The sequence below is a fragment of the Myotis brandtii genome, unplaced genomic scaffold, assembly GCF_000412655.1.
Source record: "Myotis brandtii unplaced genomic scaffold, ASM41265v1 scaffold686, whole genome shotgun sequence".
Lineage (NCBI taxonomy): Eukaryota > Metazoa > Chordata > Mammalia > Chiroptera > Vespertilionidae > Myotis > Myotis brandtii.
The window spans coordinates 5,044,410-5,057,941 of record NW_005370683.1 but is presented as its reverse complement, the minus strand read 5'-3'; the positions used below and the strand labels follow the sequence as shown (position 1 = coordinate 5,057,941).

The 13,532-nt window shown below is 36.5% G+C and overlaps 1 protein-coding gene across 4 annotated transcripts in view; it reads left to right on the top strand.

The window, feature by feature from the left end:
• NELL2 (neural EGFL like 2) overlaps positions 1-13,532 on the top strand; it is a 369,972-nt gene that overhangs the window by 109,716 nt on the left and 246,724 nt on the right. For all 4 annotated transcript variants that reach the window (XM_005881704.2, XM_005881706.2, XM_014529575.1 and 1 more), the window contains exons 5-9: positions 8,780-8,953; positions 9,047-9,143; positions 11,446-11,518; positions 11,757-11,839; positions 12,709-12,837. In XM_005881704.2, the coding sequence (XP_005881766.1) occupies positions 8,780-8,953; positions 9,047-9,143; positions 11,446-11,518; positions 11,757-11,839; positions 12,709-12,837 (556 nt within the window). The remainder of the gene's footprint in view (positions 1-8,779; positions 8,954-9,046; positions 9,144-11,445; positions 11,519-11,756; positions 11,840-12,708; positions 12,838-13,532) is intronic.

Sequence of the window (13,532 nt, the reverse complement as noted above, 5' to 3'; positions counted from 1 at the left end):
GTGTTTCCCTAGTTTCCATCTGCTTCGTCTCAGTAAAAGCTAAGTGGGTTGATGTTATGAGAAGATCTAGTATTAAGTAGGTGCTAACCTTTATCCAGGGACTTATTTTAACTCCTTAACTCTCATGGGTACTCTTGGCTGAGGAATATCCATTTATTACTAGTGCATTATAATATCTGTTCTTTCTCAATACTTGTATAAGACCTTTCTCAAGTTGTTGTTTCTAAAATATGCACAATGCCATTAAATTCCTCCCCCCTTGGATCATAGCCCAAAGTATTTTTCTTAGAATTTGTATCTTATTGGCCTCATCACTGATAGTAATAAATGATCTCCATTTCATGAGTAGTCATTTTTTCTTTTATTTTATTGTAAACTATGTAGGGCAATAAAATGAAGAGGTAATATCATCATGTTGGATGCCAGGGCTTCAATCATGAATTAATTCCATTTGCTACAGAACTTTCCCTATGGTGATATAATTTTGGCTCCTAGCTATATTATTTATGGAGAAGCTTTGTTATCCTCATTGATCTAGCTACATTCCTCTTCTTGCAGTATGACTTTTATAATAGCATTATAATTAGTTTTGAAATAGTTCAATTAATTTTCACAATAATGTGTTTATTACTGGACATCGCTAAGCTTCAGTGTTATTTGGCCTTCTTCGTTGTTATAGTCTCAGTGCTCTTAGTAAGTATTTGCTGGAATAAATGAACTAATAAATCATAAATTTAAAAAACCCTCCTCTCTTTATGCTCTAGTATAAGGAATTTTTTTGTTTTATGAAAATGAAATGGCCTCAGGAAGTCATGAGTTGTTAGTCACTGGATGTATTCAAATAAACTGGATGGCCATTTGATGGGAATATCATGGACGAGATTCAAGCATTGATATTTATGTTTGAAATTCAGGTTTGTTTCAGTTAAAATCCACCTTGAAAATTTGCTGATGTTTACATAGCATGAATAGATATGTCATAGGAAGTCTAAATCATGATCATGACCTGTATGGAGTGCTTACTCTTCTCTGGAGCTGTGCAAAGTAATCATCTACATCACTTGTTTCATTGAATTCTTACAATCTCACCTAATAATAGACAAACATGTAAATTGACTGTACCTTCACTATGCTAACAGCCAATCAGGAGAGTATGCAAATTAACCTAACAAAGATGGCGGTTAATTTGCATACGTAGTCTCCAAGTGGTGGAGCGAAGCCTGAAGGCCCAGGCCAGTGGAGCAGCGAAAGCCTCACGGTTCCGGGGCCAGCTCTGGCTGGAGCCTGGCCAGAGCAAAGGCCTGGGTGCTGGGTGCCAGAGGAAAACCGGTGCCAGCCGCCAGGGGAAAGGAAGGCCTATTGCACGAATCTCTTCGTGCAACAGGCCTCTAGTGATTATATAAGGGTACAACTCTTATTCCTATTTGATAGGGGAGGAAACTGAGGCTTGGGGGAGATTTTTAACTTTCCAGGTTATTACTGTGGAGAGAGGATTAAGATTCTGAGGTCTTTTAAATTGCTGCATTATAGTGCCTTGCTAATGACCAAATACATTAAAAATAAACAAAACTATTTAACAGAAACAGAATCAATGTGGTTCTAATGAGGGATGCCAAAAAACACCTTTTTCTCCCAACTCTCCCATTTCCCCCAACATCTGAGGGAATCCTTGGAAGTAGCAAGGTAAACGGTCCATTTTCTATGACAAATGAACAAATCCACTGACAATAATTTTGGCTCTACCACTGGACTACACTTTTCCCATTTCATTGGTTATGCTAGGACCCCCATAATACTAATTGTCTCACTTAAAAGGGTATTCAAAATGCTTGTTATTCACAGAATTGGCTATCAGAGGCTGGACTTTATAAATGATGCCTAATTGGGATTATTGAAAAATACTAAGAATAGTTACTGTTTATTGAGTTCTTACCATGTTCCAGACACCCTGCTTTTTATGGATTATCACAATGAGTTCTCATTTGACAGATGAGGAAAATGAGACAGTGAGAGATCAGGTCATAGGTAGTGAGAGGCTGATCTGGGTTTTTAGTTCCAAAGCCTGTGCATATAACTCCTTTGCAATTGTGCCATCCACAAACTACCCTAAAGCTGTATTTGACACTAGAAGTGCATGTGGCTTTTTTTCAGGTGACTAATTTACAACTGACTTATAGTTTAATGCACTGAGATGATCTGATCTTTTTTTCTATTTAGGTTTCAGTTAAGGCAGCAGAAAAATTCTCATCTCATGTTGTGAGCAACCTTTTTGTCAGATGAGAGGTGACCTTATTTTTATCCTTTGATCTTGAGTTACAAAGGAGATTGTTGAAATGAATGACGCCCTGCCACTGCTGCCTACTTCTCTGAAGTCTAATCTTAAATTAGTGTGTATTTCTGTCCATGCAAAAGATGAGTGAGTAACAAGGCCATAACTTATTATAAAGGGGGAACTTTATTTCTGATTTTAGTTGCCCCCCAAAAATTATGAATAACAAATCAGGGAGACACGATATGTTCAAGTGTGACAAATTATATTCTTGGGATTTACAATGTGACTTTTAAGGGAGTACATGCTCATTAAAGATTAAAGGGAAAATAAAGGACAATACAAAGAAGGTTAAAAATAATCACTCATACTTCCATCACTCATACAATCACTTTTTAAAATGTTGATACATTTTATTCACATCGCATATTTTTCCCATGATCAAAGGGTAATAGATCAGTTGGGGTTCTCAGTTGTAAAGTGACTTTGGAGGCGGTGGATGGGAGGGCAGCGGACAGAGCTGATGGGAGCCTGAGGCACCAGAATTGGGGACAAGCAATAACTAGAGGCTCCCTGGTGGGCCAGCAAGCAGGAAGCAGGATGCACAGTGACCTTAAAGGAGCTGACTGGATGCTGCCGCCCCTGCACAATGCAGGTTCTTTCCCTCTCTTCCTGGCTGCGCTCCATTATGCTTCTGAGTCTTGAGAAAGTGTCTGATTGCTGGGGTGTGTCATGGGCCTGCCCCTGGCTGTGCCCTGGGAAGAGGGAGGATTTGACCTCTCTGCTTTTTGAAATGAGAAAGATAGCTCATGTGCTGTCTTGATCGAGTGTTTTGTTTGTGCACAGTAATGTTCCAAGTGCTTTCTTAAATGAACTCTTTCAGATCCTCACAGAAATCCTTTGAGGCAAGTACCATTCACATCGTCATATTACAGCTGAGTAACCAAATGAGGTAGAGAGAGGAGAAGTGGCTTGCCACTGCTATGGGGGGGTGCAGGGATGTGAACCCTCAGGCTTTAGGGCCTGGGTGTGTAACCACTCTATTCTGCTGGGCCTGTGGGCAGTAGGGGGAGGGGAAGCAGGCCTGCCTCCCACTGAGATGGCACCAGTGGGGGACAGTGGAGTTCCAGAAAAGAATATGGTTGTTACTAGAACAATGATTCATTAAAATAGGCCCAGTGTTCATTGCAGATACTTTTAACTTATACTAGTAATTATGCAATAGTCATATTTTCCTGTGTTTTAATGTCTTCATACAAGTTTATTCATCTTCTAGTGACTGGTTTTGAAGATATGGATCAACTTCTTTTCAATCTGTTTTTCTTATTTTAATGAGGGCTAACTTTAGTTGAATACTAACCATGTGCTAGACACACTTTTAAGTGTTTTACATTATTGTTTATGTTTGTCTTTATTAAATGTTTTTGTATATTATGCATTTTTTGGACACCCTGTATATCTATTTCATTTCTAAAAAAAGCTGAATGAATGATGCTAATGACAGTTGGTCAAATATTTAACTTTTGAAAGGTTGTTCTTGTTTATAGGGGCATAGTGTCTGCCTTATTGCTATGAATGGTTAGTTTAGTGCCTCAAGTTCAGGAATTCAATATAGGTACCATTTCTAATAATAGCTAGAGGAGAACAGCAATAATAGGATTTACGCCTCAGTGGGTTAAGAACTGACAAGTATATAGCAATAGGCCGCTGTGTTTGCTGATGTTATTTTAAAAAAAAATGCAAACACCTCTTTCACATTATAGAATTTACTAGTTGAATTAATTAAATAATGAATACTTGTTATCAAATAATAATATAGAAAGGATTCTGTTCTTGACTACTTGGTTTATTTTGATTCTTAAAGTAGAATTGTACTATATATATATTACATTAAAAATTAATATGTAACCCTAATCGGTTTGGCTCAATGGATAGAGCGTCGGCCTGTGGACTGAAAGGTCCCAGGTTTGATTCCAGTCAAGGGCATTTACCTTGGTTGCAGGCACATCCCCAGTAGGGGGTTTGCAGGAAGCAGCTGATCGATGTTTCTCTCTCATCGATGTTTCTAACTCTCTATCCCTCTCCCTTCCTCTCTGTAAAAAATCAATAAAATATATATTTTTTTAAAAAGAATACTTACCTCAGTGGGGGATACGACTAAGGGGAAAGACTATGAAGGACCTTTCACATATTTTTAAATCCTTGAATTTTCTTAATTACATATTAATTTTTAAAAAAATATATTTTATTGATTTTTTACAGAGAGGAAGGGAGAGGGATAGAGAGTTAGAAACACCGATAAGAGAGAAACATTGATCAGCTGCCTCCTGCACACTCCCCACTGGGGATGTGCCTGCAACCAAGGTACATGCCCTTGACCGGAATTGAACCCGGGACCCTTGAGTCCACAGGCCAATGCTCTATCCACTGAGCCAAACCGGTTAGGGCTGAGGTAACTATTCTTAACATTTGATAGGTTCTTCTTGATTTTTTCTTCTGTAAACACACACATAGTTTTTGCAAACAAAATGGGATACTATAGAATTTTTTTGTTGTTTACTTAATAGTAAACTATGGCATTGTTTCATTTCTGAACATCATTCTTTTATAGAGTGGCACAGTGTTTTAGAATATGAATTTATCATAATTACTCTGAGTGAATAGTTGGCATTTTATCAGATTTTTATTGTTTTAAATAAATCTTTAGGCAGAACCTTCTGCATGCATCATTGCTAATTTGTGCTGTTATTTTGCATAGATTTTTAGATTTGAAATTATGATTTAAAGTGTATGCACATTTAATATATTGATAGTTTTACCAAACTGCTTTCAAGAAGTCCCTGTAAATTTATTTTGCCACAAATAGTGTACCAGAGTGTTTATTTTTCTACATTTTTATTGACACTAGATATTATTACTTTTATTATTATTGCTTATCTGATTGGTAAATCCATTAAGTTGCTTTTTCTTATTGATTTGCAGGTACTTTTCATTAACCTCTGATTTATCATGTATTTAACCTTATCTCATAGAATGTCATTTGTTGTGTAATTTTATTCTTTCTGTTGAGAATTTTTTGAATGTTATGTAGTTGACATGTAATTAATCGATGTTTTAATTTATGGTTTCTGTTTTATTCTAATTTCTTACCTCTTTCAATTATGGCTAATTTCTACCATCTACAGATTATTCCCAGCAGAATACAAAAATGTGTATTAGTAGTTCTTACCAACTGAAATTTCTTACCTTGACAGTGTCTTTCAATAGCTACCCTCCCGAGGTGTCCATACTTGTTATCTCTTATTTCTCTCTGCCCGTTCTCTCTGGAGCCTACTTTAAGAAAGCTTTATTTTCCATAGAATTTTCTGAAATAGCTTTAGGGTCACCAGAAACCTGTTTTGTTAAATCCAGTGGTTCTGCCTTTATCTTATTTGACCTATTAGCAGCATTTGAAACAGTTTATTATTCCCTCTTCCTTGAGGCATCTCCTTCATCACCAGGCCTTTGGGACACCACTGTCACTTTTCCTCCCCTACTCTCACTAGCTACACTTACTGTTTTTTTGCTGGTTTCTCCTCAAAATGTTAAAGTGTCCTTTCATTTATAATAATTTCCAAGGTATTCCCTGTGCCTTGATGGCTTTCAATACAATCTGCATGCCTATAACTCCCCACATTTTTATCTCCATTATGGACCTTTTTCCACCTCAGACATGTCCTCTTTTTTTCTTCATTCTGGAATATAAAGCTCTTTTTAATTAAAGTATAGTTGACATATATTATATTGGTTTCAGGTGTAAAACATAGTGATTTGACATTTGTATACCTTACAAAGTGACCACTACAAGAAGTCTAGTAACCATCTGTCATTGTACAAAGTTATTACAATATCGACTATTTTTCCTATGCTGTACTTTACATACCTGTGACTTAAGTTATAACTCTAACTTAGAGGATATTGTGGGGAGTGAAATAAATCAGACAAAGACAACTATTATATAATTTCACTTTTATATGTAACCTAAAATAAACTATAAAATGAACAAACAAAACAGACTCATAGATTCAGAAACATAACTTAGTTGCTAGAGGATTGGGCAGTGAAGGGGGTAAAAAGGTGAAGGGGATTAAGAGGCACAAACTTATAGTTCTACATGTCCTCTTGAGTGTTCATGAGGTTCGTTAAACATAACATATCTAAGTTTAAAACTTGATTCAAATTATCTTACTTTTTCTTCATTTCAGGATGTATTGATTTCTTCTTCATTTTTGCTGGATATAGGATTCTTAGCTGACAGCTTTTTCTTTCATCACATAAAAACTATGTGCCACTTCCTTAAGTCCACTACCATTCTAATTTCTTTTCCCCATATTTACAATGTATTGATTTTTTTCTGTCTGCTTTTAACATTTTGTATTTGTTTTTAGAATTTTAATTATGAAGAGTATTTTTAAAAATTGATTTTGTTTGGGGTTTGCTTACATTCTTGAATATGTGAATTTATGTCTCTTTGCCAAATTTGAGAACTTTTCAGTCATTGTTTAGTCAAGTACTTTTTCAGTCCACCCTCTTTCTCCTCTTTTATGGACTCTAATTATATAAATCTTAGATCTTTTGTTATAGTCTCACAGGTCTCTGACACTTTCTTCATTTTTCCCCCAGTCTATTTTCTTTCTATTTGTTCGGATTGAGTAATTTTTATCTTTCAGTCAACTGATCTTTTCTTGGTGCCCTCCATTCTACTGGTTAGCCTATCCTTTGAGCTTTTTATTTGTTATATTTTTTTTAATTTTAAAACTTTCATTTGATTATTTATTTGGTTCTTCTCTTTCTTTGCTGAGGCTTTCTGTTTTTTCCTTGTTTCAAGTGTGTTCAAATATATTTGTTATTGCTTTTTTAAAGAATATTTTTATTGATTTCAGAGAGGAAGGGAGAGGGAGCGAGACATAAAACATCAATGATGAGAATCAGCTGCCTCCCACATACCCCCTCCTGGGGTGATCCTGCAACCCAGGCATGTGCCCCTGACCCAAATTGAACCTGGCACCTCCCCCCGCCCCCCCATTTCATAGGCTGACACTCTATCTACCGAACCAAATCAGCTAGGGATGTTATTGCTTTTTAAAAATATATTTTTATTGATTTTGAGAGAGAGAGAGAGTAAAGGAAAGGGAGAAGGGAGAGAAAGATAGAAACATGGATGAGATAGAAACATCTATAGGCTGCCTTCTGCATGCCCCCTGATGGGGATCGAGGTCACAACTCAGGTATGTGCCCTGTCAGGAAATCCAACCGAGGACTTCTTTGGTGCATGGGTCAATGTTCAACTGAGCAACATTGACAGGCTGTTAATGCTTCTTTTTATCAGTGATTCTATAAAATGTTTGTCAGGTAATTTAATATCTCTGTCATCTTGCTGTTAATATCTATTGATTGTCTTTTTGTCATTAATTTGACATCTTTTTGTTCTTGGTATGGCATATGATTTTCAATTTAAACCTGCTCATTTTTGCATCATGTTCTGAGACTTGGATATTATTTAAACTCCCTGTGTTAGCTAGATTTCGCTGAAACTGCTCTGTCAGAAGATGGGAGAGTGCCTTCTTGTTACTTACATGTGGAGGTAGAAGTTCAAGTTCCCCTTTTGGCCTTCTGTTGAGAACTGAGGGAGAAGCTTCTAATATTTCTGTGTGGGAGTAAAATTTCCAACTCCCCTCATGGTCTCTACTGACACTGTGGTAGAGAGGGTCTTATTACTGCTGTGTGGTTGAAAATCCTGACTCTACTAAGCTTCCGCTGACACCATCACAGTTGGGAGCGGGCAGTGTGCTTTGTTACTACCAGATAAGGATGGGAGACCAAGCTCCCACTCATGTGGTCTCCACTGATGCCATGGGGAGCTTTATGACTGGCCAGCTGGGTTAAAAGTCTTGGTTCTCTACTTGTTCTCTCTCACCACCCTACTGGAAATGTTGAGTACATCATTTTTGCCTCAAGAGGATGGAAACCTAATGTCCCCACTTGGCATTTGCTGGCAGGGTTGAGGGCATGACTACTGTTTTTTTTCTTTGGTGTTTGACTAGAATGGAGTGATTGTTCTCTAAACACTTCTGTCTTGCTAGTCTTCATCTTTTCTGGTAGTTTGGCTAGGGAGAGCAGGCTTTTACTTTTATTTCTTTTCCATTTTCTTCCTTTCCTTTTTTTTTTTATTGCATCTGTTGGTATTTTCAGGTTGCTGGCTTCTTCAGTTCCAAGTCTGTATATATGAGGCAAAAAGAAAACCTAGGAAACTCACCATTGTTTGGTTCCTCAGGTCCTGAGGTCCCTCACTGTTTTCTCTCCTCCATCTTTCAGACTCTTCTTATGTTTGTTTTATAATATAATGTGTGGTTGTACTTAGTGGGAGGGATAGGGAAAGCATATCTACTCCATCTTTCTGGAAGCAGGAATCACGTCAGTCACATTTGAACTTAACTTTCAATGGGCTCCATACGGCTCTTCCCTGTGCAGGTACCTGGAACTGGAAAGCAGTGGCCATCGGAATGAAGTCAGACTGCACTACCGCTCTGGCAGTCACCGCCCGCACACGGAAGTGTTTCCGTACATTTTGGCTGATGACAAGTGGCACAAGCTTTCCTTAGCCATCAGTGCCTCCCATCTGACTGTACACATCGACTGCAATAAGTAAGTGAAATGTTCTCAGTGCAGGAAATGGAAGATGCTAAGAAATGACTGCTAACTTACATCACTTATCTGATGTTTCTTTTTTTTTTTCAGAATATATGAAAGAGTGGTGGAAAAGCCCTCCACAGACTTGCCTGTAGGCACAACGTTTTGGCTGGGACAGAGAAATAATGCACATGGATATTTTAAGGTATCCTGTGACTAAAGTCTGATCATAAAGTATAAATACAAATGCTTTCTCATGAGTTTAGAAAAATTAATTTTGCTTTTTATGGTGAGAAACAAAATAATTTTACTTGTGTAGATTTTTCTATTTATGTTTTATTTCTACTTTTCTTTTAGCTGGCATGATATTTAGCTGATGAACACTACTTTCTCTCTTTTCCCTAATGAGTTTTATCTTTAGACATTATATAGAAGACCACAAGGCTGAAATCAGGGCAGTTAACATACCATTCTTGAAATTAGGCATTCAAAGTAATAAAAGCCTAAAATATTAGTATACAAATAAACTCTCCCCCACTGAAGTATAACTTTTGATGATACTTTCACAGGGATGTTATTAATAAAGGATTGAAAGCTTTTTAATATTCATTATTCATGGGCTCCTTAAACACCAGAAAGTGAGAAAGGAATATATGTATTTAAGTGCACAAATCTACCAAAAGTAGAAAGCAACCATAATTTATATCTTTTTTTTTAGTGTCTACTTAGACACACACTCTGTAGAATCTCACATTGTAGAGGATCTAAAAGACATACCGTTTAGTTATCTGTCTTTAAAGGATGAAGAAATAAAGTCCAGAATATTTCTTGACTGTAAGCCCATAAGTATAATCATTTCCCCCCAGTGACTATGATATAGAAGTGACCTGGAAAATGGCTGTTAAATAAAAGAATGACAGGGGTGTGTGTCCAACTTGTGAATTTTTAGGTAGACTAGGTACCAATAACTTTACAAATGTATTTTAAGCAAGGTTTATAATCCTAGAGAGGTGTTTTTAAAAGTTAAACATTGTCTGTTACCTGGGAACCAGGTGCTTTGAATATGTTATTTCATCTCTCCTAGGCATGCTGGCTTTGATGCATAGTCTTTTTGTCCTCTTTTACATATGCATAAGCCTGCTCATAGAGCTTAAATAGCTTCTCCGAAGTTAGTCATGGGGAATTGGTCCCATTTTTGCAAATCCTGAAAATTCAATGCTGTTTTCCTCTGTAAGGGATTGCAAATGTGTGCTGTTAGTGCCAAGTCTCTTCTCTATTTAATCATAACAGTCTTTCCCGTGGAGCCCAGATGTGGCCTCAGAATCCTTCTCAGACATTGATTATGTGACTACTCTAGGGATCCTGCTTTTTATTGCAGATTCTGAATGGTGCCTACTAGAATTGTGCAGTGCGCATGCACACAATAACTTTGTTCTTATGTTGCCTCCTCCAAGTGATAGGAGTTTGTATATAAATTGCCTCCTTAATCTAAATCCAAACAGACAACAGATCCAGCCATTGCCACAGTACACTAAAATATTTATCATTCACATTGGCATTCTTTTTGTACCACACTATTAATCAGATTAAACATGTAGGAGCTATTTGGTAAATCTGTGTTCAAAATTGTCTTGAAAATATGTTGGTACTATCATTCCTGTCATTAGACATTCTGTTTGCATTTTTCAAAGAGATAAGGTGAAATATTAATAAGAGAAAATATATAAAACTTGTGCAGGAAGAGAGGAGGGTGGTGGGTGAGAGGGACAGCTGGAGTGTGTCTGTGAGGTCATTCCTGAACTACCATTTGACCTTTGCTTTAAGAGTTCAAAAGTTGGAGGCTAATTATACCTTAATGACTAAGGACGCATGTAAATTTTGCCTATAAACATGCAATAGGGCCTTCCTTCTGTGTAAAATGTGTTATTTTCAGCCGGCATTTAAAAAAATTCATGCTAAACTTTCTGTACTCTGAAGGACTCGTCACTGAGTCTTGCATAGCTGTTTAATTTATCTATTGTCCTTTTTGAGTTGAGAAAAGTTTCAAAAGATTGCTCTGAAAAATGAGAAATGCTCAAATGATCATTGCTTTCATAACTAGTTTTTCTATTCTTTTCTTTTGATGATTGCAGTTTAAAATTAGTATCAGTTTCACTGTTGGTGAAACCAGAAGTGAGTTTTAGGTTGATTTTTAAAGGTCATTTTCAAGCCTTACTTCCGTGGCTTACTACAGATAACTTCTCAAAACATTGCCTCTTAATCATATCTTGACATTTGATCTTAGAGGTTTCAAAAATGTTATCAATAAGAGAGTCCATGGGTAATCATCTATTTTTCCTTATTTATTTCTTTCCCTTTGGTTTGAAGTCAAAACAATATATTAAAAAAGATTTTACTCAGGGATTTTGATGATTCTGTCCTGTGATGTTTTCCTTCATGAACTTGACTGTTGAACATAATTTGAATAGATGAAAGTAATGTTTTCTTCTTTAATTTTTCACACACAGGGAATAATGCAAGATGTGCAATTACTTGTCATGCCCCAAGGATTCATTGTTCAGTGCCCAGATCTTAATCGCAGTAAGTCCATTAGTTTTTGTACTGTGTGATTAAGAGTGTGCTTCTTGCTTAATTTTGTCCAGATTGTCAGTGTGAAATTGGAGTTCCCATATATGAGTTGTTCCCATATATATCTGATTAAGCCTATGCTTTTGTCAGTGTGAAATTGGAGTTCCCATATATGAGTTGTCAGCATAGGCTTAATCAGATTGAACCCCTTATAAATACAACTTGACCAATTTAGTGTTTGCAATTTCAGCTTGTCCAACTTGCAATGACTTTCATGGACTTGTGCAGAAAATCATGGAGCTGCAGGACATTTTGGCCAAAACATCAGCCAAGGTAAAAACTACTTAGAAATTCAGTGTGGGGGAGCTCAAAAACCCTTGAGGTTCCTTATAGGATTTTTTTTTATAAGCACAGGTGTCTACCTTTGAGATTTTTCTTATGCTATATTCTTTGCTGGGGGTTAAATCTAAATCAAAATCCCTGTCTAAGGAAAGGGCTTATAAATATTCAGCGCTGGCCATCTGTATAACAAATGATTCAGTAAGTCAGGATTGAGGCAAATTACCTATTTTTACACTGTTTATTACAACAGGATTTAGTGTTCATTTTATTGAGTTTTCCTTTCAAAGGAAGGAGACGGGAGGATATTGCAAAGAATGTGGACACTGGCGTTATGTCAAGGAAATGGTCCCACCAATGCTTTCTACACTGTGCTGCAGCTGTAGGATAATTCACTGTTCAAAGCATGTCTCAAATTTGCCTACAATTTCATCAGGCTGTTGTCATTTTGCATAGTACTTACTAATGATTGAAAATTATATTGTATATGGATGATTTGTGTCAGACACAATATAAGTTCTAAAGCTTATGATCTCACTTGAGTTGACATGTTTATGAAATTAAACGTTTTTAAAAGTGGAAAGTGCTTCTCTGTATTGTGGCTGATGCTATTTTGACTTAGCCTTCATTTATATCTGTTAAATTATGCTACTTTTTCAAAGGCAAGAGGAAATTTACAAAAATAAGAGGGGGAAATCCTTTGCTTTAAATCAAAGGCATAAATATATTTATAACAGGCAGTTGATGGGCATAGCCATCATTACTGCTGTACACTAAAAAAAAATCAGATACCTGCTAGACTATTTTGCATTTCTTCATTGCTGGAGTGGTGAACAATACAAACCCCTTCCTTTGTGCCACAGTTGTCTCGGGCTGAGCAGCGAATGAATAGGTTGGATCAGTGCTATTGTGAAAGGACTTGTACCATGAAGGGAACCACCTACCGAGAATTCGAATCCTGGACAGACGGCTGTAAGAACTGCACATGCTTGGTATGGCTTTCAACTCTTTTTTAGACGAAGGAAACTCGGATGCCCCCACTCTTTAAAAATGGATTAAAATAATGTAATCATGAAAATTTTAAGAGCCTTTTCCTTAAGAAAGGCACCACACTGAAGTGCCAGCAAACCCAGTCAAATCTGAAGAACTGTGTACTGCATTATTAAAGATACTTCCTAGCCTATAAAGGTTACAATGGTTGTGGAATGCTATAAAATTTAAATTTATTGGTACACTTAGCAATTTAAATTGGTTTAGTAAGGTGAGTCTCAAAGGATTCTATCCTGTGATCCTTAACATTTCCAGGAATTTTCCCCTCATGTGTTTATTAATGTATTTTAATAAAACTGAATGCAGCATGAGCTATTGTGACCAGATTGGTCCATATAAACAAAGGGTGCAGTTTAATTAAGGTAACCTTTAAAAGTTTACTAATATAGTGGAATACAAATTATAGAGTTTAAGTATATGATTTCTCCAATTGCTCACTAATAAAGTAGAATATGTAGTACATTATTATTTCAAAAATACACGTTTAAGTTCAGAGAAAAGGTCACAACTAGTTTGGCTTTGAACTTTCAAATTCCACATGAATTCATCTGTTGAAACTGGTTAAGTGGAAAGCAATCAAAGGTCTACATGAATTAGTCTTGTAAAAAAATTTCCCCCCAAGTTTATTCAAAAGCAG